The following is a 25777-nucleotide window of genomic DNA, read 5'->3' on the forward strand; positions in this document are numbered from 1 at the left end:
TTTTTGTACTTCTACCAAGTAGCTTTTTGCACCCTTTGACCAATGTTCACAGCTGCACTTTTGAGTTACAAGGTATAGTACAACCTGGCCTTAGTGATAAACAAGCAGTGTCACCACAAGCAGAAAAATTACCATATGGAGAGCACAATTTATAAAAGATGTACTTATTTTCTAGGTAACTGTAGCTTTAGCAACTACTCATATTACTTCTTCCAGGAAAGCTCTTTTATGAAGGAATGGTGACATGAAGCCCAGCTGGGGTCATAGGATCTCTGTTCCACCTCCTCCCCATCTGCCCACCTATACAGCTTGTTGTGAACCTCTTTTGGTGCATTTTATAACAAACTTCATGCCAACTTTATAGCAGTTACTAGAAAGGACCTGAAAAACTTGGGCATGCAGCAGAAGGAGAAGGCAGAGATCAAAGGCATTTGATTAATTATATAACAACTTACTCTGTATTATTACACATTCACTGGCAGCTGCTAAATCAAGTACCTGGCCTTTCCATGTTACGGCTCATTTCCAGAGGTAGTGCATGTGTTGCAGGACAAACAAAAACCAAAAATGTTAATAATTAAACACTTTGACTAAGAAATGCAAGTAAAGTTATACTTCAGTGAGTTTAAAAATTCAAGCTCTGTATGTTTCTAATAGATGGTAGGTAGAGGATATCAAAATAAGTTGACCTCTGTTCAGAGGTGTTTTCACATAGGAAGACATGCCAAATCAGTTTTGTATTGCTTTCCTTCTAGGTCTGTGACATTATCTCAAAATGGGAGCAAGCCTCCAAAGAACAACACCCTGGGAAATGTGAAGGCACAAGGACTGTCCGCCTTACTTACAAAAACAGGTTTGTTTAGCAAGTATAATATCTCTGCCTTGTCCCACAATTAGTTTTTTAGTTTCTGCAGTTTCTTCATCTGAGAAACACTGGCTGACTTGAAGCTTGCAACAAAAATAGTAAATGGACATATAACCGGAGGATTTTTTTTTTAATATAGTTACTTTTTTTTTCCATTCTTAAGAGGTGAGCAGGGCTGCAAAAAAACCCCACTGAAGTCAGAAGACTGACATTAAATATTTACTCACTGGTTCAAGTACAAGTGTTGCTCTGCTAATGTGTTTTGACACTGAAATAAACATGTCACATTCAGAGGAGATACTGCTAATCCTCAGGGCTAATGCATTTCCCTATCTTCTTTATTTAATAACTTTCTGTCTTTTCTGTAGGCTTTATTTTTCAGTTCAAGTTCATGGGGAGACAGACAGAGAGAAGCTGCTGCTAGTGTATCAGACAAATGATCAAATAGTCAATGGACTTTTCCCTGTAAACAAAGAATTAGCAATGGAATTGACAGCCCTTTTAGCTCAGGTAATCTTTATGCATGAATGACTCACACAGCAGTTTTTCAGGAGAAAATCTTAAACAAACTAATCCAGGATTGCTTGACACTCAATTGACCTCCACCTTTTACATATCAGTGTGCAGGAAACAGACTGGGCTGGAATCCTTGTGTAAGGCAGCTCTGGACTGGAGTGGAAATGCTTTACAGCATACGCTGCTGCTGGCATCAGTATGGCTAAATGTGCTTTCCCTCTTACACAGCCAGGCCCTCTTGCATTAAAGATCATGAAATCATGTACCATTTCTTCTTTCACTATTCCTTCCACGATTTCTGCAAGTTAATTCTCCAAAGTAACAGCTGTTCAGTGAAAGTCTAAGACTCCTTTACTAAACATGGTCTTGATAAGATCTGCTTTATTTTTAAAAAATTAAAAGCTCAAATGAAGGGTTCTGAGAACGTTATTTGATGTTGTTATTTAATAAATGTAAACTGACTGTGTCAGCTGGAGATTTAGCAATCTAAGAGCAGAAGTAATATTATGTTTGTACAAGTTATGTTTGATATTTAACTTTTTTCCATGGTTGAAAATAAGAAAGAGAAAATCACTTGTGTGACTTTTTTATCAGTGAAAAGTACACATTAATTGACAAATTTGGTTTCATTTATACTTGGTAAGACATAAAAGACAGTCCATAATACCGAGCTAGAAAATTACTCTGGAGTAACAAAAACCTTCTTCATGGACTTCCCCTTAGGTAGAGATTGGAGATTTTGAACGGCCTTTCTCAACTCCAGCAGGGCAAGTCACTTCCCAATCCAAGTCCAACCAAACACTAAAGCAAGTCTTGGAGAGATTCTACCCTAAGAGATACAAGCAGGGTTGTTCAGAGGAACAGTTAAGGTGAGATGGGCTTTTTGATTCGTCTTCACTAAAGATCTAGGAGTGAAACAAGTTTTAAATTGTCATTGGGAACAACATACTGTTGTGCTGTATTTGCCTAAACCTGTGTTTGAAACTCATTTTCTCACTAATCCAAAGAACCCATTTCCTCTGCATGTTTCTAATCTAAACAAAGGACCATCATTAATGACCCATTCCAGCAAAAGCTGTAGCAGTTACGACATAGTGTTACAAAACCCAGTGATTTTGAAATTCTTATTTTTCTTATTCAGCAAATCTAAACTAGGTCTGTGCACAGACTAAAGAGTTACTGAAGTACAGGACGTGAGGACATGGTCTGTTTGTTATTCTAGTGTGCAATCTCTGGCAGCAAATCAAATTTGCAATGTGTAACTTAGTGGACTTACTAATAAGGTACCACTTAATTTAAAATTAATAACCTGCCAGGCATTTAAAGCAACACCTACTGACATGAAAACGAGCAGACCAGTGTAACATATTATCCAAAGTCAATGATACAGCAGTTTTGAAGTCCAGCAAACATCACAGAAATGTCCTTCAGTACAGGGCTGAGAAAATTCAAAGCTATTATTATATACACATAGTAACATTATTACATACTCAGAAGACAATGGGGCATTCAAACTTATGCAATTAATTTCAAAGAACAAATCATAGAAGGTCTCAGATTAGATTAACTCATGGAGGAAAAGTGAAACATCTGTTGAAACGTTTAAGTAGTCCCTACACTACCAGCTGTCAGAGCTGGAGATCTGTGGCAGGGGAAGAATCACTCTATGCCTGCCCTGTTGCCTGTATTTTTTTTTGCTTAGGGTGCAGTTTGACTTCATAAACAGTAAGACCAAAGCTGCAAGTGATGGATCTCCCTTTAATACACGTTAGCCCTCCCTTTTCTTGGGCTACATCTAATAACCTTATGGCTGCTGGGTAAGTCATGCCTGCAGTTCAGTGTCCTAGAAAGGTATTCCGGACTGGCGTTTTTTTGAGGATTAATTTTTCCCTAGTATTGAACCAGCTCACCAAGGAGCCACAAACTCACAAAAGGAACCAGAAAAAAAGCCCCAATGTGAACACATTGAGCATCAGGAGCAGCCTTTTGGGTAGCAGTGCCCAGACACACTAAAAGGGAATAGTGCTAAGCCATGTCTTCCACACCTCCTACCAGCCACAGGTAACGATACGTGCTAAGCTGCATGGATTTTTGGAATGACAACTGACATAGCTGTTGAGTACTGATAAAGGTAGATCGATTCTCTGTAGAGACACGTTAAAAGCTGCCCCAGACTTTCTGCCTTTATGCTGTAACTGCTACAGCAATATTTAATCATAACGTTGTGGAAATCAGAAGATACTTCATCATTTTTATGTGCATTAAAATACTCAATGTGATTTTGGATTTATTTAATACTGTATCAATGCTAGTCATTGTATTAACTGAAATTATCGTTTTAAGAAATGCATTCTCATTAAACTGTTGCTCATTAAACTTGCTGTGGGCAAACATTGGAATTCCCTTCAATAAGTAAATTCCATCCTTCATTTCAACAGACAGCTTTGCCAGCGACTGTCGACGAGATGGATGGCTCTCCGTGGGCACAGTGCCGCAGACTGCGTGCGCATTTATCTCACCGTGGCCAGGAAATGGCCTTTCTTTGGGGCTAAACTGTTTGCAGCAAAAGTAAGACATTTTAATTAGTTTGACTGGGGGGATGGGGGGTTTAAATAGAAATTTGCAAATAGTACTACTTTTTTGTTGAAAATAACTGTGTAATACATGAGCTGATTGAATCTCCTGTCAAATTATTAACTTTTTAAAGTCATACACTTGTGAAATATAATAGCCATAGTACTAAGTGTATCATAATAGTAACCTTCCAATACACTTACTGCTTGTTTTACATTATTAATCTATATTTCCATTTCCTTATATCTTAGTTTGAGATAGCCTTTTAGGTTTAGGCTCTTTTACCTGATAACTACTAGAACATTGAAAAGGTAACATTAAATGAACCTTGCAGAAGCACTAATGTGGTTAATGGTATTTAGAGCACTCCCTTCTGTGCTGGCCTCTCTCAATTTCTCTTAACCACTGGTATCTTAATTCCTTTGATTCAAATAACAGCTCTGTTAAGCAGAACTGTCACCTCATGCCTTCAGTTTTATTAAGTAATCCCTGAGTGTGTGTGTATACATACATATATATATATATCTATATATAAAATCGCTTGTCAGCCCTCTGTTCTTTGTGTATTTAGATATATGAGCTAGTAGACAAACTTCAAGACACCTGACTATTTTATTAATGAGACTATATATTTTATTAGACTAAGCATCAGGGTAGGTTTCAAGTGTATTAGGTTTAGTTCATCGTTCTGCCACTGGCCACCTATATGGCTTTGGGCAGGTATTTCAATTCCTTTACTGAAATTTACACTGAGAGAGAACTGAAGTGAGAACTGTGGATGGAGAGAGGTCTATAATAGCTGAGAATTAATAATTATTCACATATTTTCTCATTTTCAAGTAGTAACTAAAAAACATTTCTCTTCATAGCCTCTAGAAACAGCCTCAGTTGAGAGGTCCTTCATATGGTTTGCTGTCCATGAAGATGGCATAAGCATCTTGGATTACAGCTCCATGGTAAGTGAAATTGCTGTTTTAAGTTTGGTCAAGATATATTTTGGTACTAATTATATGGGGAGATTCACCACCATACTACCTAAAAGAGGGCATTAGCCTTCCATGCTAAGTTATCTTGTCCTTCTCTTAAAGCAAAAATTCATTCCTTTTAAAATGCTTTAATGTTATCATCGTTACAGTAGCACTAATAATAGAAGTAAGTAATGACTTCTTCGCACTGAATTTATTTTTGTTTATCAGATACAGTTTTTATATCATTTAATGAAATGTTAATGTTTTAATCATTCAGATGTCAGGAAATCCATAGTTATTGTAATGTTATTACAATAACATTAATTTTCTTTTCCTGGAGACTTAATTTTCCAGTATTATTCATAATACATACACTCTGTAAAGAGCAGTTACTTTAAAAGATTGTTATTTTCATTGTATTATTTTTGTTTAATAGTAGGTAATATAACCCAGTGTTATTTAATTATGTCATTTTAGGCTCAGATTTTTCTTGATTTGCAATACAAGTTTTCACAGAAAACGACTCATAATCAGTGTAAAAAGCAGTGCCTGAGAAGATCCCTGCTTTCATTTATATCCTGCAAAGAAAAAGAATGGCATGCTGCTATTAGCAAGTGCTAATATTGAATATCAGAAAATTAAAATCTCAGCTTTATAATTGTGCTGATATGGGCCTTTTCATTACATTTCTTTGCAGTCAAAGAAATAATAAAACAAAGCATGAGGAGAGCAAACAGCAGCTCTCAGGGAACAAGCAAAATGTGCTTGCATCAGACTGCAGAGAGCTCTCCTGGAGCTACAGCATTTCTGTAGGGCATTGCCAGGTTAAGTACTGGCAGGCCTTACTTTACATTCAAGGAATGCTCAGTTTCCAGGGAACATTGGGATTTTCTGTAGGAAGGATCCACGGGTATCAGAAATTATGTTGCAAGGGGTAGAAATAATACTATTTCAAAGCTAGGGCAAAAAGAGGTTTACTAAGGAAGGGCACTAAGTTATTGTACAAATGTTGTCTGATGATGAATTTTAAATGCAAACATCTGCAGCAAATTAATAGGAGGTGTAACAATAATTAAATGCTGATCTTAACTTGAAGGCCACTATTGTGGTGTTAAACACTGAACAGTAAGAACTGAGGGATGGAAAGCTGAGGAGCCTTGAAGAGCATTTACGTTTCATCAGAGATGTGAAAAAAAAGAGAACAGAATTTAATTTGCGTGTTTGCAAAACACAACACTGCACAAAAAGAATACCTGGAGTTAAATTCCTTCAGATGTCTCATACCCTGACATTTAATTTATTTAGACACTGCTTCAATTTCAAATGGAATTAGTAAGATTAACTTCTCTCAAAGTTAGTCAAGATTTGGGTAAATGGAATTACACGCTTGAGTTGAAATCTTACATCTTTCATCTAATTAGTTTGGAATAGAAACAGAGATCACACTTAGAAGAGTTATCATCTACAGTGAAAGTTCCTCATCATGAAGGTCTAAATGAAGCTATCCCAAAATTCACGGTTAATTTCAAGTTTCATAAGACACTACCTCCATTGAAAAATACACGTGTAATTATATTTTTAAAAGAAGAATTTGTCATAATCTGGTTTTCTTGCATTGTCCTGCTTAATAGCTTTGTGTTTTGTTCTGGGATTTTCCTTTTTTCAGCGATTAACAGTTACATACACATATAAGAGCCTGATGACTTTCGGAGGCTATCAAGATGATTTTATGCTGGTTGTTAATAATGCTCAGACAAAGGACAAATCAACTGAAAAACACCTTTTTGCCATGACAAAACCAAAGGTTGGTATATTTCCTGAAACAGTTTCCCACCATCTGCTTTTGTGCTATCTCTAGTGGGTAATCACTAACAGATTGACAGATGAAACACCTTCTTTAATCCCAGCCTGCCAGATTACTGACTTTTGCCAGATGATTTTAGAGAGCAAATAATTACTAATGTTAGAGCTAACTGTGACAGTACTGATGTGTTTCTGTTCTTTTCATGTCGCTGTCTATATTACATTCCAAATTTTTCTTAGAAGGACAAAGAAGGCTGTTAGGGACAGAAATTACATGCAGTACCTAAAACTTAGTCTGTTTGCCTAATCAGCACCAGAGATAATTTTTTCTAAGTACATTTGGGATCTACAGGGAAACTGTAGAACACAAGAACTGAAAGATCAGTCACTTCTTAAAAATCTTAGGATATTTTTCCCTTTGGTTTATAAAAAATTCTTTTTAAATCTAGGTTTTCTCGTTCACTGGTAAGACTGATTATTTCTTTTAAGAAACAGAGGTTTTGCTGTTTGTCAGAACAATTTAAGAAACAATACAAAATTGCACATATGAGTCAAAACATGATTCTTCATACACACAAGCACAGTAAAATACATGTGTTGAAGTTTCCATTAGATTGTTCCCTTACAGAATCACAGAAGGGTTCGGGTTGGAAAGGACCTTAAAGATCACCTAGCTTTGACCCCCCTGCCCTGGACAGGGACACCTTCCACTAGATGAGGTTGCTCAAAACTTCATCCAAGCTGGCCTTGAACACTTCCAATGATGGGGCATTCACAGCTTCTCTGGGCAACCTGTTCAATGTCTCAGCAAGGCTTGTATGGGTCGCAAAGAGAAAACATGATAAAAACCTCACAGAAGTCTTTATTCCCTTCATCTACCCTACACCTTGAGTTCTCTGAGCACTAGATACTTTCTGGCAGAACTTCTCAGAGCATCATATTCTGGACTTCAAAATCTCTCAAAGTTAAAGAAGTCATCTCTGAATCATTTAAGACTGTGGAAGACATAGTATCTTTGATATATACTGATGGGAATAACATTACATTATTTGCAAGGAGCAATAAAAAGAGCTTTATTAGTTATCTCCTCTCCCCCCATCATTAATTTGTTAAAGTACAAGTACTTATCCAGTTGATGGTGATTGTCACTTGCTAAAAAGTTAGCTATTTTTTCAGCAGTCAAAACACATCACTGTATTTTTCAAAGAGTTTTGTATGTTCCTGTTATAGATTCTTGAGATCACTCTACTGATTGCCAGCTACATTAACAACTTTCATCAGCTGAAAGGAGCTGCTCATCATCTCTCTGCTCCAGCATTACTGGCACCTCAAAGTGGACAGAAACTCAAGGAAATGGGGAGCCAGCCACTTCTTGCAACCACCAGACCAACTAAATGTCCCACTTTGTTATGAAAGGATTATGTCTCATGATAATGCGTCCTTGCTACAGGTTTTCTACATGGATTGAAAATCTTCTGACGTACAAGATGTAGAGCATCAGCAGCTCCATAAACAAAAGAAAGGTGGACAGGTTTACATTTGCTTCAGTGGCATATAACAGGAGTAGCTCTTTAATTAAAGCTCTGGCCTGAACTGGAAAGATGATGAGTCAGTTCAAGGGTTATGGTTTACTGGGGGTTGCTTGTGCCTACAGCTCAGAAAAAATACATCTGTTTATAAAGATGAAGAAAGGTGTCATTGGAAACAACTGTACAGATTTTTATAGTTTTCTAGGTATATACTCAGGGACCAAACTGTCTTCAACTCATCATCTCTATTTTTCAAAATTAGACCAGTTGTATAACTTTCATTTTGAAAAGGAATTTTTGTTTAGAAAAGTAGTCAAACACAAAATACTTTTCACTTCCAGCACCATCCCTATTTGCAATACAAGTGTCATGGGACTAAAAGGAACAAATTGTGTATAATTGTTTCTCCTTTGAAAAAAACCAAGCACATAAGGACATCATGTAACTACTACAAATTTAAAGAGTATTCTCATGATACACTCTAGCCTTTGTTATACAGCTGCTTTACTTGGCAAATCTTCAGCCTTGGTCTGGTAAATTTCTAAATAAACCCTCTCTGCTCCAGCCTTTTGAAAAAATACAAATTGGATAGGCACTGTATTTAGTATAGTTTCGTTAAACAACACCCTGTAACTAATTTCTCCTTTAGTCCAGAATAATAATATAATACAGATGGCAAGAATGACTCACAATTCAAAACACAAGAATAACACAGAAAACCATTGATTGAAATGTTGTGAGTAAACTTGGAGACCTAAAATCCGTGTGCAATATGTATGATGTATATACATTGAGTCAGAATAGTATTTACTTCTTGTTTTTCATTTGTATCTATACATTTCTTATTATAATACTAATATAATGTTCTTACACACTGAAGACATGATACTGCATCTGCACTACTGGACCTAGGAGCACTTTCCAGTTGCCTTTTTCAGCTGCAAGCCTCAGTGCTACATAGGTCAAATATATAGAAATTACATCCTTTGTTTTTCTTCCAGTCCCCTCTTTTTGCAAATAAACCACTTCTGCAGGCTCTGAAATGGATCAGCACCATACTCCAATAGATAATTTAGGTCCAGCCATAAAGAAGGTACTCAAACATAAATCACTGATTTATGGACATTTCAGTTTCCACTTCAGCTCATGCTAATGATCATGGATCATTAATCCCTTACAGCCAGCCCTCATTGGTTTTTGTTTTCATTATTACTTAAAACTGAAGTAATTCCTCAATGGAAAATCTCTGGTTTATGTTCTTTAAATATTTCAAATGCTTGTATTGAGAGAAAAGGAATTTCCAGCTGTTTGCCCCCTATTAAAAGTAGGGAGTATCCTCCTAAAGAATTAAAATAGACTGGAAGGGAGATACAGGCCATGAAGAGAACATGCTCTTAAAAAGTGGAAAGGCAAACAGGCAAGCTGACTTGATAAACAGATTCCTTTAGAAAGCTCTCAAAGTCCTGCCACAGCTACTGCAGTTCACAGGACTCAAGCACCACTTGGTGAATGGTAGCACGGGCCAACACTTTCTATTGAAAATTACAACCAAACAACACACATACTATATCCAGATGCTTTCACTTTTGCAAGGTGGAAAGAGCTTCCTGGTAACTTCCACCCTTTGGTGGTGGTTGGGGCACCAGACCCTTCTCTTTCCATGAGGCAGGGCCAGCAGCAGGAGGTTTTACCTCCTCCTAGGCAGCCAGTCTCCTGTCATCATCCAGGGAAGCATCTTGGGAGCTACAAGAGACCAACGGCATTACTTCTTGAGTTGCACCCCTTGGCAAGAGATACAGACACCATGGTGAAATTCATTTAGGAATTAACAGCCCTTTGCAATCAGCAGAATACTTAACTATCAGATGAGGGGGGAAGGGTGTTTACAAATTCAAACATGTTACTGCATCAGTTAGGTCATAGTCTAAAGCTTCTCAAATATGATTAAAAACTTCCATTTACAAACACAAAAGTCTTCTTGTAATCATGAAATTATGACAACCCGGAATGCTCCAGCTAGTAGTCTTTCCTAATTGTCCAGTTTCAAGTGAATGTGGCAGATCAGCTTCTCTTATTAGGAGGCAAAAAAAGTGGAGCATTTTGCTAGTGAGCTTGTTCATGTAGTTTTTTAAATCTTTGTTGAATTTTGAGACATGATAAACAATACAATCAGCTGATGTGCCGATTTGGAGATTTGGAAACAACTTTCATTAGCAACATTACAAACAGTTGTTCTATAAAGCATTGTGTAATCTATCAAGCAGAATATGACCTTCCTGCTTGCCTTTGGGTAGGAAACTCCAGACATTGCTTTGCTTTTCAGTGTTGAGCTCTTGTGGCTGCAGTATGTCCCTACATCATTGTAATCAGAAGCAATCCATGCATTAGTTCCCTTTTTTTGGCATGACTTTCCAAACTTACTACTGCTAGCTGGTCATTGTAGGTCACCATTAATCCCATACAGTCACATGACCAGAAATGCTGTGTTAATTTTTATGAAATAAATGCACTCTGAGTTACTGTGACAACACTGTGTTAATGCTTTCCGGTTTGATTAGCAAGAGTGAGGTTTCTGTAGTGACAGTAACCTCAGCAGACACTTCCCTTCAAGGTAGCAGGGTCACAAGTGGAGTCTCTTTCACATGCAAGCACTCTTCCAAGCACAGCTCTGCATATCTCAGGGCCTTGCTCCATGGTAATCAAGCTCCAGAGCTACTTAAAGAATACCACACAATGCAAGGCAGCAAAGGTGAAAAATTCACAGTCTAAGCAGGTAATCTGTTCTGCCTTCCCCACCCAGCCCAAGCCTCATGAGTGATCCACATTTCAGTCTCAAGTCATCCACCAAAGAAATTCACACAGTGCTACCTAATCCATGACTAAAGCCCAGGTAGGAACCTGACCTTTCTCACCTCAGCAGTGATGATACTGTGGGAGCTGTCAAATGAGCAGCAACTTCTGGGACTGTTGCTGGAAAACTTCCCATGCTCAAAGCTTGCAGAACCTAGGTTGTAAAAATATTGGTAGGATGGGATTAATATGTTAGCCCATGCAAGGAGACTTCACCTTCTACCATGAACTTCAGAATACCTTTCATGCTTGCTTTGAGCTAGTGGTCAGAATCAACAATCCATGTAAATGATCAATGAATCTGAACTTGACAATGACTGAAAAATCACTGGTAAATGCCTGTATAAACAATGACACTGATTTGAAAAGAGTACTTGGAATGCAATGTAAATTAATATATTACTTGAACTTCACTTTGCCTTGTCAATTTTTGAGCAGCAGTATTAGTAAGAGAACAGCTGATTTCTAGAACAAGCAAGACCGATTTGTAGCACACCTGGCAAATGATAAAGCTTTAAGGTTTTAATACAATCCATAAAATTAATGTTTTTTATTATTTTATAATTAAGTTTTGTTTAAATTTAAAATAAAAGCATGTATTTCCCTATAATTGAAGGCTGGTAGGTATTTGGTGTTGGAGTTCCTTGTCAGACTACCACAGTTTTCATAGGTTTTAATTGTTCCTGAAGGAAGAAAATCATTCTTGCCTGAAGGAATGCACCACTTAAAGCTTTAGGTAGAACTTTAATAGTCCATATAGCTTGGTGCAACCCATTAGTTTAATTTTAACTAAGGTGATTAGTAACTTAGCAATAATGAATTAGGGGAAAAAAAGTTTTGCGTACGTGTTGTTTTTGGGGTTTTTTTTACAGTTTATTAGGGCAAAAGAAACTAAGAAAGTTGAAATATAAAAACTCCAATTTAAATTCCAGATTAGGCTTCAGTACATTTACTAACTGTACACCATTTTGCTGTGCTTCCCAGCTCAGATCTGTACTGCAGCATCTTCCAGATTTGCCACCTCTGACAGCGAGTAAGTCACTGCAAAAATACTTTCCTTTTTATACTCCTGCTTTTGCACTAATACCTGCATAGGTCATAGTGCCAGGAGCTTTTCCTACCATAGTTTTGCTCTCTTTGGCAGAACAAGAGCAGCTTTGTCCAGGGGTTTTACTACCTCTAGCTGCTGGTTACAGATCAGCACTGGCTTCATATATATACCAAAATCAGAAGTGTTCTGTTGAACTGAAACTGATGAAAGAAATGCAGTTAGGCAGACATCACCATGACCTGCACTGTACAACACTAAATAATTAAGTTTCTTTCTGGATTTTAATTAGCAAGACCATGGTTTCCATGGGAGGTTAGCAAATTCTTTAGAATATGCATGTAAAAACCTGGAAGTAATTAAAACCAGACAAAAATAGCCATATAAAGGCTTCTGAAACAGAAACTGAGTGATTATGCAACCTAAATTTAGAAAAGAAGATCTTATTTAAAGAATGAACATTACTGAAGGTCAGTGGAAGGATACATCAGCCTTCTTTGGGTAAGGAAAAAGGAACAGTTAAAATTAAATCTGAGTTAATCATTATGAATGAGGCTGCTTTCCTGGCTTTGATCAAACAGGTAACTGAATGATTTCAGTTAGGTTTTTCTGTCTCCACTCTCTCAAGATGCAAAGCAGCTCCCCAGCTACAGAAGATAGCTGTAATTGCTGTCCTGGATTCTGGGTCACTTCCCTGATGTAGGACACTTTAGACTTGTTAGGTTCACCTACATCCTATACCCCTTTCATACTCAGGGTCATCCTGCTGTTTTACTGCACCCTTTAAATCCTACATTCTAATCCAAGCCCAGCATTTTTGGACTTGATTTTTGATAATCTTGAAATAATCGAGCCTCCGTGTGTTAGTGTCTTATTTGTATGCCCCTGTAACTCCAAAGTCACAGAATCCCAGAATGGGTCAGGTTGGAAGGCACCACAGTGGGTATTCTGGTCCACCCTCCCTGCTCAAGCAGGGTCATCTCAGAGCACATGGCACAGGATTGTGTCCAGATGGTTCCTGAATACCTCCAGAGAGGGAGACTCCACAACCTCTCTGGGCAACCTGTTCTAGTGCTTGGTCACCTGCACAGTGAAGAAGTTCTTCCTCACGTTCAGGTGAAACTTCTGTGCATCAGTTTCTGCCCATTGTCTCTTGTCCTTTTGCTCAGCACCACTGAGCAGAGCCCGGATCCGTCCTCTGACACTTCCCTTCAGATACTGACAGACATTGATGAGGGCCCCTCAGCTCTCTCTTCTAGAGGCTGAACAGGCCCAGCTCCCTCAGCCTTTCCTCCTAAGAGAGATGCTCCAGTCCTTCAATCACCCTCGTTGCCCTCTGCTGGACTAAAATAATTACACAGTAATTTTTGTAAAATAACTACACTTACTCTGTGTTACACAGCAGTTCCCAGGGAGTGTGAACTACTCAGGCCTCGTTTCACTCCCTCCGCTGGTAACAAAGCTCACTGAGGGACCACGAGCCAGTGCTTAAGGCCGAGGTCAAGTAAGACTCCCGGTGGTGTTGTTTACTTATCCCTGGCTTCCTCCACAGCTGGAGTATTTTGTCCCTTCACAAGAGGAGCTACAGTCGAGGTCCCCCGAGGGCCCTCACACTTGCACGGGTACCAAGGCGGGGGATCCCTGAAAACAGAGGCAGCCGCGGAGCCTACGAGCAGGAGGCGGGGCGGGGCCCTCCGTGCAACTTCCACACGAGCCCTTCCTCTGCGGGCGGCGGCGGGGCGGGCTGGGCCGAGCGCGGGGCCGGGGCCGGGGCCGGGCTGTGGCCGGGGCCGCCCGCCCCTCCCAACCGCGGAACTACAGGTCCCGGCGTGCCCCGCGCCGTTCCCATGGCCACGGGCAGCCGGGCCCGCGTCGCGCCGCGATGCCCAAGGCCAGGTACCGGGGGCCCTGCCCGGGCTGGTGATGGGGGATCGCTCCCGCTGCCCTGGGGGGAAGGGGCCTGCGGCCGGGGAGGGCAGCCTGGAAGAGGGAGGGAGGGAGGGAGGGCTTAAAACGGGCCATTACGGCCTCTGCCCCTGAAGAGAGTGGGGCCGAGGGCAGGTGGGGCACGCCTGGTCCTTTGCCGGTGCTTCTGTAAGAGACGCCACATAAACGGGGTCTGCAGGTGACCACGAGTGAACCTGAGCACGGAGAGCCCTCGATGCCCCGAGCAGCAGCTTCCCGGGACACAGAGCGCAGTCCGGAGCCCTCCCGAGCCCACCGAGCCGTGCCCGGCTCCTCCCCTGCCGGCGGCTGGGAGCTGCCCGCTCCAGAGGCTGCCGGCCTCCCGCAGGCTCCTGCGGAAAGCCTGACGCGCCGGGAAACCTTGTAAAGGTGTCTTAGTAGTGCAGTGGGCTGCCCGGGGAGGTGGTGCAGTGACCGTCCCCGGAGGTGTTTAAGGAAAGCCTGGACTTGGCGTTCGGTCACAGGTTGGACTCGATGATCTCAAGGGTCTTTTCCCACCTAATTGATTCTGTGATTAAATGTACTCCAAGCAAAGCCTCCCGCTGCACATCTGGGACGTGCTCAGTGTGTGCCGCAAATGGCTGCTGGGGTTACCTGAGCAATGTCACTTGAGCTGGTTAGAAGTACTTTGACAAGCAGAGAGCAGGTGATGTGAAATAATAATAATCTACACCACAATAACAATAATTTAGATATTTTCAGGAATTATAGTCTAAAGTGTGTGTTTTCTCTAATTATTCTCTTCTTACTTTGTTTTCTTCCAACTAGTGATACTTTATGGGATCTTGCTATAGCCGAAGTGAAGAAGAGAGAAAACCCTGATAATGATGATGATGTCAAGCCAGGGGAAGTTTGGGAAAAATCAATACTATTTATGGGCAACAAAAATGGGGTAATCTAAATACTGAACAATTCTGCACTTTTCAAACATAATTTGTGTCAGGGAAAATATCTCATATTTTCAGATGTTAAGGTTCACATAATTTTAAAGACATCATATCTCATGGTCTCATTTTACAGAGTTGACATTCCAGAGTGCAAATTCAAATTATGGTTAAGGTTTCAATGATGTGCTAATTTTTTGAGGTTTGGCTTCTTTTTTTTTTAGAGTAACTGCCAGAAATCATGCTACTCTCTTTTAATTATTTCCCCTTGTAAAGGTTTAACTGGTAGGAATCCAGTTTAAGTGCTCTGATAGCAGCTTTGTTGTAGATAGAGGCCTTGACGTGCTGCAGTGAATTGTGTCTGTATTATGTCAGACCCATTTGAACATACCTTATCACGGAGTGCACACTCATTTTTTGAGATGCCTATGGTTGTTTTAACTCCTTATCCCATAACTTGGTCACATATTTTTCTTCTGTTAGCATTTATTTGTAAAGTTAATAAGGAAATATCTGCCTTTTTGACAAAATGACTCATATTTTTCAATAATACAATTCTTATTTTAGAAGGATCGGTGTTAGTGCGATCTCTTAATCAGAAATTTACAAAATACCTTTTCCAGAGAAAATGACTTTCCAGATTTACCAGAAATTCACTGATTTTTGAGATAGGAAAGGACAGAAGTGAAGAAGTGCTAGCCCCTTCAGTGTGGCATGGTACTCAGTGGCTGCACTTTAACAAAGTAAAGACATCTTTTTCTGTGTGGTTATTTGTATTTTAAGCAATCTTTGTTTCCATCTCAACAGTAATAATTAATTCCAGTGGAAACCACATGTTACATAAATGTGTTATTAATAATTTAAAACTGTTTAATAGTTTAAAAGAGTTGGTCTAATTGATCACTAATGTCTAATTTTAAGTACAGTGCTCCTGTTACTGTATTTGTCATGTCTATTGGTTTATACTTATAACAATGGTAGTGTAACTTGATTTTGATTGAAAATTGGACTTAAGTTTCCACTATAAGGCTACAAACAGTTACATGCATTTGCAGTTTTCTGGTACTCTATTATTGGAATGTTAAATAAATTTGACTTAGTGATACAACTTTATGCTTTAAAAACAGTATAGTAGAGTTCCTCTTTGTTTTTAATTTCCAGGGAAAGACCACTATCATACTGAGGTGCCTTGAGAGGTATGTGTTAAATATTTAAAAGCAGTTTTCAGCTGTAGATTGGAATTTGACGTAAACAGTCACATTGTGTGATAATTCATAATATATGTATGCAGGTGTGTTCTGTGAGTGGTTGATCACTTAGGGATGAACTTCCTTCCCTTCATTATAACCTGTCAAGTGACCCTTTCAGTCCTTCTCCAGTGTCAGCTGAAATGACCCATTTCTTTGGGCTGGTGCTGCTGCTTCTCCTGTCTTCAGTACCTGACACCTCCTGTCTAAAAGTGTCCTCTCTGTACTGCTGTCTCTAAGCCAAATTCCAAACTGACTGATAGGTATCATTTAGTAACTGTAGAATTAAGTTCCTTTCTTTAGAGGATCTTGACAAAATTAAGTTACTTTTCCTTTAGGGAAGAGTCTCCAAAGCCAACATTAGCCTTGGAATATACTTTTGGAAGGAGGGCAAGGAGACACAATACAGTGAGTATAAAGTATCATTTACCATATCTTTATATATACACACACACATAAAAATAACATAAAGAAACTCTTTTGCAGCCTAAAGATGTAGCTCATTTTTGGGAACTAGGTGGTGGAACCTCATTAGTGGAACTCATTCGAATACCAATCACAAGCCACAACATAAGGTAAGTGTAAATATTACAATTCCAGAGTTAATTTGAGCTTTCCTTCTAGAATTTTTTTTTTTAAATTTTTTTGTTTTGGTTTGGTTTGGTTTGGTTTTGTTGTTGTTGTTTTTTTGGTTTTTTTTTTTGTGAAAAACTCTTTCAAAGTGTAAGGTAGAAAATTTATGGGGTTTTGCTAAAAATCATCGTAATACCATAATGCTTTGCTTTGGCCTTCCTTTTCATGCTTCTCTCCTAAATAAACAAGTTCTAACTAATCTCAACAAAACAAAGCAGTAATGTGGAGGAAGTCAGTTGGCCTTAGATAGAACAAGAAACACAGAAAAAGAGAAGTCATAGTATCTTTATGCTCAGTGAAAGAGCAAAAAAACAGACTTGGGGACATATGAAAAATAAAATCTTGCTTCCTACTCCTGTGTGCAAACATAGGTACTCTTTCTGTGACAGGTATTTTAGGGTGAAAAACAAGGCCAAAAATTGTGACCAAAAAAAATATCTGGATTTTGGGGAAATGACCTTTTAATAACAAGGTCATTTCCCAACAAAGAGATGATGTTTCCAAGAGGGACTAAAGCTATTGAAATTATTTGAAAACAGAAGGAAACAGGAATTTAGATAAAATTAAGAGAATGTAGTGAGAAAAATCCATTAAAGTAATGGATAGCATAGGAAGAAGAAATGCATGAAAAGTTGCATGAAGAAATGACAAGGTGAGAGGGGGTGCTTTTTTATGGTTTTTTTTTTTTTTGTTAGGGAGGATAGGAACTGAAAGGGGAGAAAAGGATCAAAATATAAGTTTTGTATTATGATATATTGCTCTATTTCATTGGTATTGAGCTTTAACGTCTGTGGGGAAGAAAAAGGAGGGGACATCATTTTTATCAGGTACACTCGCTACTGTTTTGACTACTGAGATAATGCCATTATTTGCTGAGAGACAAAGACAGAAGGAATAAAAATAAAACACTTAATGGCATGTGAAGCTCTGTTTCTAGAAGAGCTTGGGAGAGAAAAAATTAAGTGTAATTTTTCAGCCCTTGACTGAAAATTAAATTAAGTGAGCTCGACCTCCATCAGTCTTTTCTTCTTTTTTTACTGATAAGGGATTTTCTGATGTGGACAATCTTAAGAGTCTTTGCTGGGATAGCAATGTTCTGTAAGAACAATTCACTTCTGTTCACAAGGCAATACTGTAACATGCTAGTAAAAATTCTACCATTTCAACTTATATTTTTGTTGGTTTTCTCATCACTGTAGTCAAGCAATTTGCTTATTTCAAAGTTCCATAAACTATATCTAGATTTATCAGGAGACTTTTCACCAGATTTTTTTCCCCACAGCATTTTAAAATGAAATTGAACACTTTGTTTCTTCGTAGCTTTTGTAATACCACTCTGGTCCGGAATCCTCTTTTTCAAGTCAGGCTGGAATGTGATAGAATGATGGCATCCATTCAGATTACTGCATTTGCAATGATCTTTACAGCTGCACTTTAATGCAGTTGGTGTTTCAAGAGGCAGGCTTTTAGAAAGAGGACCAAGAAAGAGATGTAAAACATTTCTCATCAACAATCCACCTTTAAAAGTCTGGTAGTAGCTAAGGATGTCATGAGTACTCTTTTATCTTCCATTTATCTTTCAGAAGACTTTTCTCATGCACCCATTTGAGGTTCCAACAAACTGTCACAACCCATGACACAGATTATTGTCCTTAACCAGTTTTTTTTCATTTCATATTAGAAAAGAACAATGATAGTAGGGAACTTTCCAATACAGGTAATAGTTGGAAAGATCCTAGCCTTTGGCTAACATTGCTTGGTCTGGGGTTGTAGACTTATGAGATGGCAGGGATACATGACAGCAGAAATCCTCAGTCATACAGGAAGAAAGAGCTACATGGGCTGAGGATATTTGCATATTTTACTGTTTTGAAGACAGGCCCCAAAAACAATGCCTGATGGAAAGTTGCCAAAATAATAGTTCTGAACAAGAGACAAGGGAAAGGTTTCTTCAGAGTGCAGAATATCCCTAAAAGCCATCTTGCTTTGCTGGCACATTTAATTCTGTCTTAGCAGTTACATGTTCACATTTGCACTACAGGTGTGGTTTTGTATGAAAATGCTGATTGCCTCATGCGCTAAATACGTGCCCAGATAATGCTTATTTAATAGGTCGTTTGCTGTAGTTCTGGTATTGGATCTCTCCAAACCTCATGAACTCTGGACTACTATGGAGAGCCTTCTGCAGGTCACCAGGAACCACGTGAACAAAATTTTAACCAAACTAGAAAAGGCAAACCCTGAAGTAGCTGCTGCAATTAAACAGAGGATGTGGAATGATCTGCAGAGGGATCACCCCGTAAGTTATTTCTAATATTTTCTCCAGATGTCACAGGCCTTTATACAGTTAAAGATAATGCTTTTGAAAATCATAAACAACTCTTTTAGATTTTTATGCATGACTGAAAATCCATTTGATGTAGATGAACCTGTTCACTGGAAAATTATAGCAATTTAATAAAAATTCAATAAGAGCAGAAACAAGGAAAGAAGGTTTCTTACATCTTTTTGTTAGATATCTAATGTGATTGTTATGGCATGTTACACCAATCAAAAGAAATAGTTTTAGAGTAGCAGTTTGCTTTTTTTCCCCCTCATCTTTTTAAAATGAAGATGAAAACTAGAATGTACAAAAGTCATCTAGCAAGAGACTAGCTGAAGGTACAAATTTAAGCAAAGAATATAGTTATAACAGCCATCAACATGACTATATACTTTGCATTTATTTAAATGTCTATCACAAACTCAATGCCTTTTGATAATCTGACAACTAATTAAATTATAAAGTTTCAGAAATGTTAACATCAGTCCTTTAAACATAATTGCTAACTAAATCTCTGGAAAAGCTAAACCAGATTATGCGCAATAGAAATGAAAAGTCATTGTGCATTAAACCTCTGCAAATGTTGTGTGTATATAATGCATAAATAAGTATTCAACAATTCAAAGACCTGGCATGTAAATCTAGTTACTGTAACTTCTATAAAATACTTCAATACAGCAAATGCTTGTAGAGCTCAGAAATTTAAAAGTAACTCAAAATATATGAGAAAGCAACATATGCAGCACTCCATAGATTCACAGTATGGGGTTTGATATTGGGATTATTATTTTGATTTTTACTTTTAGAGAAGATAATTCACAAAAAGAAAACACCTACATGCACACCTGGCAATAAATTATGACCACAGTGTCAAGTTTACATATAGGGGCTTACATATCAGAAAAATGCAAGCTTATTGCAATAAAGAAAAATAATAATGCTATTAATTGTTAATAAGGCTTGTTATTCTTGCCCTGTAGGAAACACAATTATACCTTCTGAACTAAAATTTCTGTTTAGCTTCTGTTATCAAACACATCAATAATGCAAATAAAATACTATATTACTGCTTGGTTCTCTTCTTTCATCATTGTTCAAAGAAAAATTGTGTCAATTTTGTAGAAGAAAATACCATCTTTTATAGTCAAATTAAATGACAGTTTATGGAGATTTTTATGTGCCTTTTAATGGTTAAACTTTTTTTTATCCTAAACAGCAATCAATTAAATACTTATATTTTTAAGGATTAGATAAATGTCATTGTCCTGGCTAAAGAATTATTTGCTATGATGATAAAGTATATCAGTTGCAGACCTTGTTTAAAAAGGCTGGATGCATCTAAAGTACTCCATAGCCAAAAATAAACTCCACAGTCAAAACATGAATAGGGTTCAATATGCTAGTTTTAAGGTTTCTGATGTTATCCCAAATTTTCCTCTTAGTTATGAAATGAAAACTATTTTCTTCAGTTTTATACTCTATATACTCACATTTAAGTTGCAGTAGTTTTGCTCAAAGCTTCTGCTTTGACAGTGTATGAGCGTAGCCATTATTTCTCCTCTCCAAGTAGAGGATTTTCAGTATGTGCCACTTGTGTCAACATTCTGTCATTTAAGCTGTCTGTGAAATAATTGGGGTTAGGAGGGAGCAGTTGGACCAACCTCTGCTACAACACATCTCTCTTCCACTGCTGCAGCCAAAGCAGCTTGAATAAATAATTGCCTGAACACATGAGGGGATTATCTTGTTTCATATGGACTACAGGAAAACCTTCCAGATCCCTTGAGGATTCTTGTAATTTACTTATTAAAACTTTTATCCCAGGTTAGCTATTCAGCAGTAAAATCTACACTCTCAGACCTGTTTTCCTTCATTGATACTGATTCACATTTTCAAGTTTGTTGGATGCTGTTTCCTCTTTGTTCTGATATCAAACACTTGAAATACACAAATAAATATTGTTTAAGTGTTGGGAAAACATGATGTGGGGAGGACAAATTTGTGACACAAGCAAATCATTCCACTCATTTTTCTTGAGATTCTGTCTGTATTCTTTTAGATTTTATCCAAGGAAGGTGAATGTGTCAAAAAGCCAGTTCTACTAATCTAGTCTGGGAGGTGTTCTGTGAATACATAAGGTTTTTCCTCTCTTCCTTTTCCATCTAATGTTGGAATATATAGTGTAAGAGCCCTTTATGCCAGTAAGTGTTCTGACTGCTCAGAGGGATTATTTCCTGACCGTTTAGGAAGAAAATGGGAAAATGCTAGAATATGGATATTGCATTAAAGTTGGTTCATGTACCTTAAGGTTTGGAAAACCTTGTCTTCTGTGAATTAATTTTAACCCCTTTCAGTTGCTTTAACAGTTGCAATCTTCTACAGTTTGTTTAGAGTTCTTAACCTGTCCTACATCTTTTTAACAGGACTATGCATTAGTTGACCCTTTTCCAATACCCTTGGTGATAATTGGAAGCAAATACGATATTTTTCATGTAAGTAATACTTAAGTACATTTTTTATAATTAAAATACTCCCAGTAAATATTCTATATACTAAAATTTCACAGCATAATAGCAATCTTTTGAACTAAAGTCTGGACAGCCAGCCTTCTACCACAAAAAAACCCAACAACTTTCCATTCAACAGCATTAAGGAAGGCATACTGTCATTCCTTCACAAAACACCCCCAAACTGATGATTTTTGAGATGTACTTAGAAAATCTTGAGACACAAGTTGCTGCAGACCAAAAAGGGAAGCAAGAAAAGACCATGTTGATGATTTCCTTTTATAACGAGAGAAATCCAGCTCCATGTGTCCCTTGTGACAGCAGCTGTAAGTTTATGGCAGTGCGAGAGGGGTGTATCTCAAGTCAGCTGAGCAGAGTCTTCGGTGGCAGCACAAACAATAAACTCTCATTTCAGTCTGGAACTTCTTTTAAAGTACTTCCCAAGTTTCTAAAGACAAGTGAGTAATTGCATATTTTACAGAAGGGAGGAAAGAAATACAGTACTGCTGGATTCTCTCCCAGGACATAAAACCGAACATACTCACAGCACTTCATCATGAGAAACTAGGACAGCATATTTGATTTTTAGCAGTCATGCTTCTCTGGATGGCTACACAGTGCCCTGATACCTGGCTGACTCTTTGAGTGACTTAATTCTTTATTAATAAGAGACTTGCCTTCTCTCATACTGAAGCTTTATGCTGAGCCATGACCTCCTTAAGTGACTCTCATATAATCAGGACAAAATGCCAACCTGATTCCTTTGGGCATCTATGGATTGACTCATTCAGACTTCACTGGGACCAAGTTTTTATCCATTTTATCCAGGGAAGGCCATCTGTATGATCTTAGATTAAAGAAATAGGGATGAAAAGGTATTTTGATGCACCTTTCAAATCTTGCAGGTATTAGAACTTAGACAGCATATGCCCAAAGGTTTAAATATTTTCACAAAAAGAAAAAATCCTTATTCTTCTAGTAAGGCAGATTTTCTACTTCTAAAAATTTAAAACAAAATCAGATTAATAAATTGAAAATTAAATGTGTGTTCTCAATTAAAAAACTTCCTGGACTAACATATTGCCTGAATTGGGCTCCCTCTGTAAAAAAGAAACAAAGAGAAATTGTGACATTTCTTTTCAGAGTAGGCTGTTACTGATTGTGTCTTAAGATATAATTAGGCTGACAGCTGAAAGCCTTATATATTGTAGCTTAAGTGCATTGCAGTTTATAGATAAAAAAAGTTCTAACTGTAATATTTTGGGTTTTGTTTCTTACATCTATGTTCAAATATCAACTTTTTCAGGAGTTTGACTCTGAAATGAGGAAAATAATAAGCAAGACACTTCGATTCGTTTCACATTATTACGGAGCATCATTAGTGGTGTGTATATTCACTTTCTACTTAAGGATAGAGAAGATGAAGACTATTTCTGTTACAAAACAATATTTTTAAAAATAGTAATGTAAAACTCCTAGAGGAAATAGGATTTCATTGGTTTACAGTAGCTTTCTTCATGAGGCTGTCTGTTGAACAAGTCACAGTACTGGCAGGGGATGGATGGACATGCCTTGTGAACAAACTACACAGTTCCCAGTATCAACAAAAACCAAATTAAAATAGTTACCTGTTAGCCAGCTTAGTTTACTGCATTGAGTTTACTGCATCTTGGGCAAATTTTTTTTTGGTACAAGAAAGGAGAATGGGCAAAAGTGATTGCCTTAGATTGAATTAGAGAACTGGCCCTTTTGGTAGAAGCATGAACTTAACACATCAAGTGACCCAGCTTTGGTAGATTTAAAAACAAGAGCTCATTTTCACAGTAGGTTATGTGTACCAGATTACTACACCTAGGGTGTTGAAGGACAGGAGCTTCCTTACAGAAGTGGGTAGAAAGATGCCAACATGAGGACAATGAATTATCTGTTTTAGTCTGTCAGATCATCCTCTTGAGTAGACAAAAATGCATGCTGAGATTCACAATCCAAAAATGCTCCCTCTTGGGCTCACTGTGCATCAGAATATGGGTTCAATTGTATCAACCATCATTTATGTAATGAATAATCTTTAATAGTAGCTTAGTGATTATCATAACAACTTATGTTTACTTTAAATCCTTAAAATCCCAGCACAACCTTTTGCATCCATGTAAACCTTTTTCACTCTGACACATGAATTTGTCTTTTGTTAACTGAGAATACAACTGTCTTGGTTGGGGTTTTTAAAGTGTTTAAGCATTATTGTAATTAAAAATTAAAACTAGAGTATAAAACTCTTTGGCTGCTGAATGCTGATTGTCATTGAAATGAGTGGGAGAAACTTAATTTCCCACAGCAGGGATCTGACTTTTCTCAAAGACATGAATCTGTTAGGATACAGAAGCCTTTAGACAGGAAGAAGCATGTAGTTTGAGAATATATTTTGAGAACTGCTTTCTGACAAATCTGTACCATTCTGCCACTTTGAAGCCGCTTTTATGACAATTACATAGTTATTCCTTACCTTTCTAAATGTTCATGGTATTCTGGATAATGTTTAATGTAATTTAAAATCTTAACTCATTAGTCTTGGGCAAAAGATTTGTGTCTGGTAATGTGCATATTTCAAAAGTTTTCAATCAGTATTTTAAAATTTATTCTTTAATCTTTATTTATGCTACTTTTTAATTTAATCTTTCTTGAGCTTTATATTCAGTAACAAATACATTCATGTTTTTGAAAGGGAATGTGACATTTTATTCTAATAGATTCAGTGAACATATATACCAAATCTGTTGAGAACAGGAATTAGCAAGACTCTTGCATCTTTGTAGGTGGCAAAATGTAATATATCTATGGTGGAAGTTCATAATGTATATCTTGTTTTCTGATTCATTTAGTTTACCAGTAAATCTGAGGCTCTCCTGCTGAAAGCCCGTGCTCTTATTAATCACTTGGCATTCGGCTACGATAAAAGGTAACGTTATTGTTCAACTATTAAATGTCTTGCCCAGAGCCTAAAATTACTTAATAAAAAGTATTTTAATAATAAAAACTTTTCTTAAATATGATCTCTGAAAGATTTTTGTTCATGGATTTGGACTCCTGTGACTCAGCTGCCTCTCTCTTCTAAGGACAATGGTAACTCCTTGGTTTTGATCTTCAAACTGATGAATTAAAATATGGTTACCACTGGAATGGAGTACTTTTTTATTTACATATCTTTATATGCAAACCCCAGTAAGACTCTAGTCTTGGCTAGAATAGTCATTTTTTGTTGATTGCTAAATGCTCACTTGATATATTTTCTTTTTTTCTACTTAGCAAGTCTGTATCAGTGGATCCCAGCAAACCTCTCTTTATTCCAGCAGGCCTGGATTCCATGAGCCAAATAGGTTAGAACATTTCCTGTTCATTGTGTTTGTTGCTTAATTGTTTTGAGAAACACTTTAAGCAAATAAATGAATTACAGCACATCAGTATCAGTTTTAACGGATTATTGAAGGAAATGGCTTATAGATTTTAAAATCATGACTCAGTATTTATTGTGATTTGTTAGGTAGTTCAATGAAGTCTCTGGACTATGTAAAATAGTAAAGTACCAATAAGCTTAAATCTGAAAGAAAATAAAATATACAAAAGCTCGGAGCCCATTTCATGGTAGGATAGCAATGTGTTTTTCAAACTTGTTGCAGCTTTTCAGTGTAGAAGGTAAAATACTAAATTAGATGGATCATTATGCAAAATTATTCTGTGATTTATGTTGTTATGACAACACACTTATCTTATGTGGGCTGTGATCCTCAGGACCACCACCTGCCTCTGACAGTGATCTTGGAAAGATGCATGCCACCACGCCTTTGGAACTATGGAAAAAAGTATTTGAGAAAACATTTCCTCCCAAGGTAGGGATGTACCTGCCATGCATACAGCTGCTTTTCTCACAGGATAGCAGCAATATCCCTACTCATTTTTGTCTTTCAAGTCTACTGACTGGAATTTCAGTCTCACTTAGCAGTTCTCTTTAATACATTTTTAAAAGATACAGATTTTTATGTAGTGGTGCTTCTACATCTTCAGTCACCT

At 37.6% G+C, this 25777-nt stretch overlaps 2 protein-coding genes across 2 annotated transcripts in view; both read left to right on the plus strand.

Annotated features, from left to right (window-relative positions):
- The window catches only part of PLEKHH2 (pleckstrin homology, MyTH4 and FERM domain containing H2), a 52389-nt gene extending 43183 nt beyond the window's left edge, over positions 1-9206 (plus strand). The window contains exons 24-30 of the mRNA XM_082301884.1: positions 756-853; positions 1234-1375; positions 2105-2250; positions 3820-3949; positions 4825-4911; positions 6590-6727; positions 7957-9206. Coding sequence (XP_082158010.1) covers positions 756-853; positions 1234-1375; positions 2105-2250; positions 3820-3949; positions 4825-4911; positions 6590-6727; positions 7957-8139 — 924 coding nt within the window. The 3' untranslated portion in view covers positions 8140-9206. The remainder of the gene's footprint in view (positions 1-755; positions 854-1233; positions 1376-2104; positions 2251-3819; positions 3950-4824; positions 4912-6589; positions 6728-7956) is intronic.
- Positions 9207-13992: 4786 nt separating this feature from the next.
- Positions 13993-25777, plus strand: part of LOC309570087 (ATP-binding cassette sub-family G member 8-like) — a gene marked incomplete at its 3' end in the record, with an annotated part of 50653 nt that continues 38868 nt past the window's right edge. Inside the window, exons 1-11 of the mRNA XM_082276712.1 lie at positions 13993-14049; positions 14887-15010; positions 16164-16198; positions 16588-16657; positions 16736-16824; positions 18995-19181; positions 21629-21697; positions 23019-23096; positions 24592-24668; positions 25016-25086; positions 25499-25596. Coding sequence (XP_082132838.1) covers positions 14036-14049; positions 14887-15010; positions 16164-16198; positions 16588-16657; positions 16736-16824; positions 18995-19181; positions 21629-21697; positions 23019-23096; positions 24592-24668; positions 25016-25086; positions 25499-25596 — 912 coding nt within the window. The 5' untranslated portion in view covers positions 13993-14035. The remainder of the gene's footprint in view (positions 14050-14886; positions 15011-16163; positions 16199-16587; positions 16658-16735; positions 16825-18994; positions 19182-21628; positions 21698-23018; positions 23097-24591; positions 24669-25015; positions 25087-25498; positions 25597-25777) is intronic.

The sequence above is a fragment of the Coloeus monedula genome, assembly GCF_965178545.1.
Source record: "Coloeus monedula genome assembly, chromosome: 2".
Lineage (NCBI taxonomy): Eukaryota > Metazoa > Chordata > Aves > Passeriformes > Corvidae > Coloeus > Coloeus monedula.